Source organism: Scyliorhinus canicula, chromosome 8 (assembly GCF_902713615.1).
Source record: "Scyliorhinus canicula chromosome 8, sScyCan1.1, whole genome shotgun sequence".
Lineage (NCBI taxonomy): Eukaryota > Metazoa > Chordata > Chondrichthyes > Carcharhiniformes > Scyliorhinidae > Scyliorhinus > Scyliorhinus canicula.
Genome location: NC_052153.1, coordinates 48,361,470 through 48,366,567, shown reverse-complemented (window position 1 = coordinate 48,366,567; position 5,098 = coordinate 48,361,470). Strand labels below are relative to the sequence as shown.

The 5,098-nt window shown below is 47.7% G+C and overlaps 1 protein-coding gene across 1 annotated transcript; it reads left to right on the top strand.

The window, feature by feature from the left end:
• Nucleotides 1–703: 703 nt before the first annotated feature.
• LOC119969893 (prestalk protein-like) lies at nt 704–3,352 on the top strand. Its single transcript, XM_038803872.1, has one exon. It carries the CDS (start codon nt 704–706, stop codon nt 3,350–3,352), a length of 2,649 nt encoding a protein of 882 aa, XP_038659800.1.
• Nucleotides 3,353–5,098: the final 1,746 nt, after the last annotated feature.

The following is a 5,098-nucleotide window of genomic DNA, read 5'->3' as shown; positions in this document are numbered from 1 at the left end:
GAGGAACTCATTGGACGATTAAAATGTCTTAAAGAGTTTGAAGGCAGACGTGGGGTTCATGCCAGAGACTCATTTAAAGTTTGCGGGTCAGGTTGAGAAAAGGTTGGATGGAGCAGGTGTTCCATTCAGGGTTGGGTATGAAGAAAAGGGGGACTATCGGTTCTGGTTAGTAAGAGGGTGGAAGGATGGCTTTCTCAGCTGGTAATATTGTGACGGATCCTGGGGGCAACATGTGATGGTGAGTGGTTGGTTAGAAGGGGCCCCTCTGATGCTGGTGAATATATATGCCCCAGCTGCGACGATGCAGGATTTGTGAAGGAAGCGGTTGCTGAAGGTCCAGGACCTGGACACACACCGATTGGTTATGGGGGGGATTTCAATACGGTTCTGGATCCTAACGTAGATCGATAGTGCACTAAGGACCTGAAGGTGTCGGCAATGGCGAATGAATTGCTGGGTTTATGGAGCGGATGGGAGGGCTGGACCCGTGGCAGTTCAGGAGGCAGAGGTGGAGGAATTCTCGTTCTTTTTGCATGTTCACCGGGTGTATTTCCGAATCTATTTTTTTTTGTGCTGGATACGTGGTTGCTGGCAGGAGTGGTTGGGATAGAACATTCAGTGATGGTGGTGTCAGACTACGCACTGCATCTGATGGACCTGCATATGGAAAGAGGGGGTTCCCAGTTGCTGAGGTGGAGGCTGGATGTGGGGCCGTGAGCTGATAAGGGGATCTGCGAAAGTTGCCACCTGTAACAATGTGGCCACCTGTAACAATGTGGCCATCTGTAACAATGTGGCCACCTGTAACAATGTGGCCATCTGTAACAATGTGGCCATCTGTAACAATGTGGCCATCTGTAACAATGTGGCCATCTGTAACAATGTGGCCATTTGTAACAATGTGGCCATCTGTAACAATGTGGCCATCTGTAACAATGTGGCCATCTGTAACAATGTGGCCATCTGTAACAATGTGGCCATTTGTAACAATGTGGCCACCTGTAACAATGTGGCCACCTGTAACAATGTGGCCATCTGTAACAATGTGGCCACCTGTAACAATGTGGCCATCTGTAACAATGTGGCCATCTGTAACAATGTGGCCATCTGTAACAATGTGGCCATTTGTAACAATGTGGCCATCTGTAACAATGTGGCCATCTGTAACAATGTGGCCATCTGTAACAATGTGGCCATCTGTAACAATGTGGCCATTTGTAACAATGTGGCCATCTGTAACAATGTGGCCACCTGTAACAATGTGGCCATCTGTAACAATGTGGCCATCTGTAACAATGTGGCCACCTGTAACAATGTGGCCACCTGTAACAATGTGGCCACCTGTAACAATGTGGCCATCTGTAACAATGTGGCCACCTGTAACAATGTGGCCATCTGTAACAATGTGGCCATCTGTAACAATGTGGCCATCTGTAACAATGTGGCCACCTGTAACAATGTGGCCATCTGTAACAATGTGGCCACCAGTAACAATGTGGCCACCTGTAACAATGTGGCCACCTGTAACAATGTGGCCATCTGTAACAATGTGGCCATCTGTAACAATGTGGCCATCTGTAACAATGTGGCCATCTGTAACAATGTGGCCACCTGTAACAATGTGGCCATCTGTAACAATGTGGCCGTCTGTAACAATGTGGCCACCTGTAACAATGTGGCCATCTGTAACAATGTGACCACCTGTAACAATGTGGCCATTTGTAACAATGTGGCCATCTGTAACAATGTGGCCACCTGTAACAATGTGGCCATCTGTAACAATGTAGCCACCTGTAACAATGTGGCCACCTGTAACAATGTGGCCATCTGTAACAATGTGGCCACCTGTAACAATGTGGCCATCTGTAATAATGTGGCCACCTGTAACAATGTGGCCATCTGTAACAATGTAGCCACTTGTAACAATGTGGCCACCTGTAATAATGTGGCCATCTGTAACAATGTGGCCATCTGTAACAATGTGGCCATCTGTAACAATGTGGCCATCTGTAACAATGTGGCCACCTGTAACAATGTGGCCATCTGTAACAATGTGGCCACCTGTAACAATGTGGCCATCTGTAACAATGTGGCCACCTGTAACAATGTGGCCATCTGTAACAATGTGGCCACCTGTAACAATGTGGCCACCTGTAACAATGTGGCCATCTGTAACAATGTGGCCATCTGTAACAATGTGGCCACCTGTAACAATGTGGCCACCTGTAACAATGTGGCCATCTGTAACAATGTGGCCACCTGTAACAATGTGGCCACCTGTAACAATGTGGCCACCTGTAACAATGTGGCCATCTGTAACAATGTGACCATCTGTAACAATGTGGCCATCTGTAACAATGTGGCCATCTGTAACAATGTGGCCATCTGTAACAATGTGGCCACCTGTAACAATGTGGCCATCTGTAACAATGTGGCCGTCTGTAACAATGTGGCCACCTGTAACAATGTGGCCATCTGTAACAATGTGACCACCTGTAACAATGTGGCCATTTGTAACAATGTGGCCATCTGTAACAATGTGGCCACCTGTAACAATGTGGCCATCTGTAACAATGTAGCCACCTGTAACAATGTGGCCACCTGTAACAATGTGGCCATCTGTAACAATGTGGCCACCTGTAACAATGTGGCCATCTGTAATAATGTGGCCACCTGTAACAATGTGGCCATCTGTAACAATGTAGCCACTTGTAACAATGTGGCCACCTGTAATAATGTGGCCACCTGTAACAATGTGGCCACCTGTAACAATGTGGCCATTTGTAACAATGTGGCCACCTGTAACAATGTGGCCACCTGTAACAATGTGACCATCTGTAACAATGTGGCCATCTGTAACAATGTGGCCACCTGTAACAATGTGGCCATCTGTAACAATGTGGCCATCTGTAACAATGTGGCCACCTGTAACAATGTGGCCATCTGTAACAATGTGGCCACCTGTAACAATGTGGCCATCTGTAACAATGTGGCCACCTGTAACAATGTGGCCACCTGTAACAATGTGGCCATCTGTAACAATGTAGCCACCTGTAACAATGTGGCCATCTGTAACAATGTGGCCATCTGTAACAATGTGGCCACCTGTAACAATGTGGCCATCTGTAACAATGTGGCCACCTGTAACAATGTGGCCACGTGTAACAATGTGGCCATCTGTAACAATGTAGCCACCTGTAACAATGTGGCCATCTGTAACAATGTGGCCATCTGTAACAATGTGGCCACCTGTAACAATGTGGCCATCTGTAACAATGTGACCACCTGTAACAATGTGGCCACCTGTAACAATGTGGCCATCTGTAACAATGTGGCCGTATTGAAGCATTGAAGGTGGTGATCAGAGGGGGTTTATCTCAATCTGAGCGCGCAGGGAGAAAGGGGAGCAGCTAGAAAGGCAATGATTAATGGAGGACATTCTGGAGGTGGATCGGGGGTACTCGGCGGACACTGAGGGAGTGCTGCTAAAGGAAAAGAAGGAACTCCAGATGGAGTTTGAGCTTATGTCTGCGGGGAAGGCAATGGAGTAGTTGCATCTGGGCAGGGAGGTGATGTATGAACATGGGAAAAAGCTAGCAGGATGCTTGCGTAAATGTTGAGGCGGCAGGCGGCAGCAAGGGAGATTGGTCGGATGAAATATTTGGGAGGTAAGGTTGTCATTGAGTCAGGGGAGGCAAACTGGGCATTTGAGGCCTTTTACCGCAGGCTGTAAAAATCTGAGCCTCAAGTGCTGGAGGTAGAGAGTGCGGATAAAGGGGTCCTTCTCAGGATGGCAGCCGGTGACTAGTGGTGCTCCGCAGGGCTCAGTGTTGGGACCACAGCTATTCACGATATACATTAACAATCTGGAAGAAGGAACTGAAGGCACTGTTGCTAAGTTTGCAGATGATACAAAGATATGTGGAGGGACTGGCTGTGTTGAGGAAGCATAGAGGCTGCAGAAGGTCCTGGACAGGCTAGGAGAGTGGGCAAAGAAGTGGCAGATGGAATACAAAGTGGAAAAGTGTGAGGTTGTGCACTTTGGAAGGAGGAATTGAGACATAGACTCCTTTCTAAATTGGTAAAGGCTTTGGAAATCAGAAGCATAAAGGGACTTAGGAGCCCTCGTTCAGGATTCTCTTAAGGTTAGTATGCAGCTCCAGTTGGCAGTTAGGAAGGCAAATGCAATGTTAGCTTTCATGTCGAGAGGGCTAGAATACAAGAGCAGGAATGTACTGTTGGGGCTGTATAAGGCTCTGGTCAGACCCCATTTGGAATATTGTGAGCGGTGAGCAGTTTTGGGCCCCGTATCTAAGGAAGGATGTGCTGGCCTTGGAAAGGGTCCAGAGGAGGTTCACAAGAATGATCGCCGGAATGAAGGACTTGTCATATGAGGAGCAGTTGAGGACTCTGGGTCTGTACTCGATGGAGTTTAAAAGGATGAGGGGATCTTATTGAAACTGAGAGGCCTAGATAGAGTGAACATGGAGAGGATGTTCCCACTAGTAGGAGAAACTAGGAACAGCCTCAGAAGGGATGATCCTTTAAAATAGAGATGAGGGGTAATTTCTTCCGTCCGAGGGTGGTGAATCTGTGGAACTCATTGCCACAGAAGGCTGTGGAGGCCAACTCACTGAGTGTCTTTGAGACAGAGATAGATAGGTTCTTAAATAATACAGGTATCAGCGGTTCTGGGGAGAAGGCAGGAGATTGTGGATGAGAAACATATCAGCCATGATGGAATGGCAGAGCAGACTTGATGGGCCAAATGGCCTAATTCCACTCCTCTGTCTTCTGGTCTTCTGGTTTTTGCATGGACTGGATTTCCTGGTGGTCGAGGAGGGGAAGGTGTGGGAGTTGGGGGAAGTAGCGGGGTGTGTTGGTTCGATGCAGTCCGGGAAGGCCTCAGTTCAGGACAGGTTCCCAGCAGAGTTTTATAAAACATTTGGCATGGAATTGGGCCCCCTACCAGTGGGGATGCATAATGAGTCTGTCGGTAAGAGGGGGGCTCCCGCGACACTATCTCAGGCTTCAATTTGGCTTATTTTAGAAAAGGACCCAGTGGAATGTGGATCATACCACCTGATATTGCTTCTAA

Excerpts from the sequence above, each read along its gene's own strand:
- LOC119969893 (XM_038803872.1), top strand. The coding sequence starts at position 704 with ATGTGGGGCCGTGAGCTGATAAGGGGATCTGCGAAAGTTGCCACCTGT.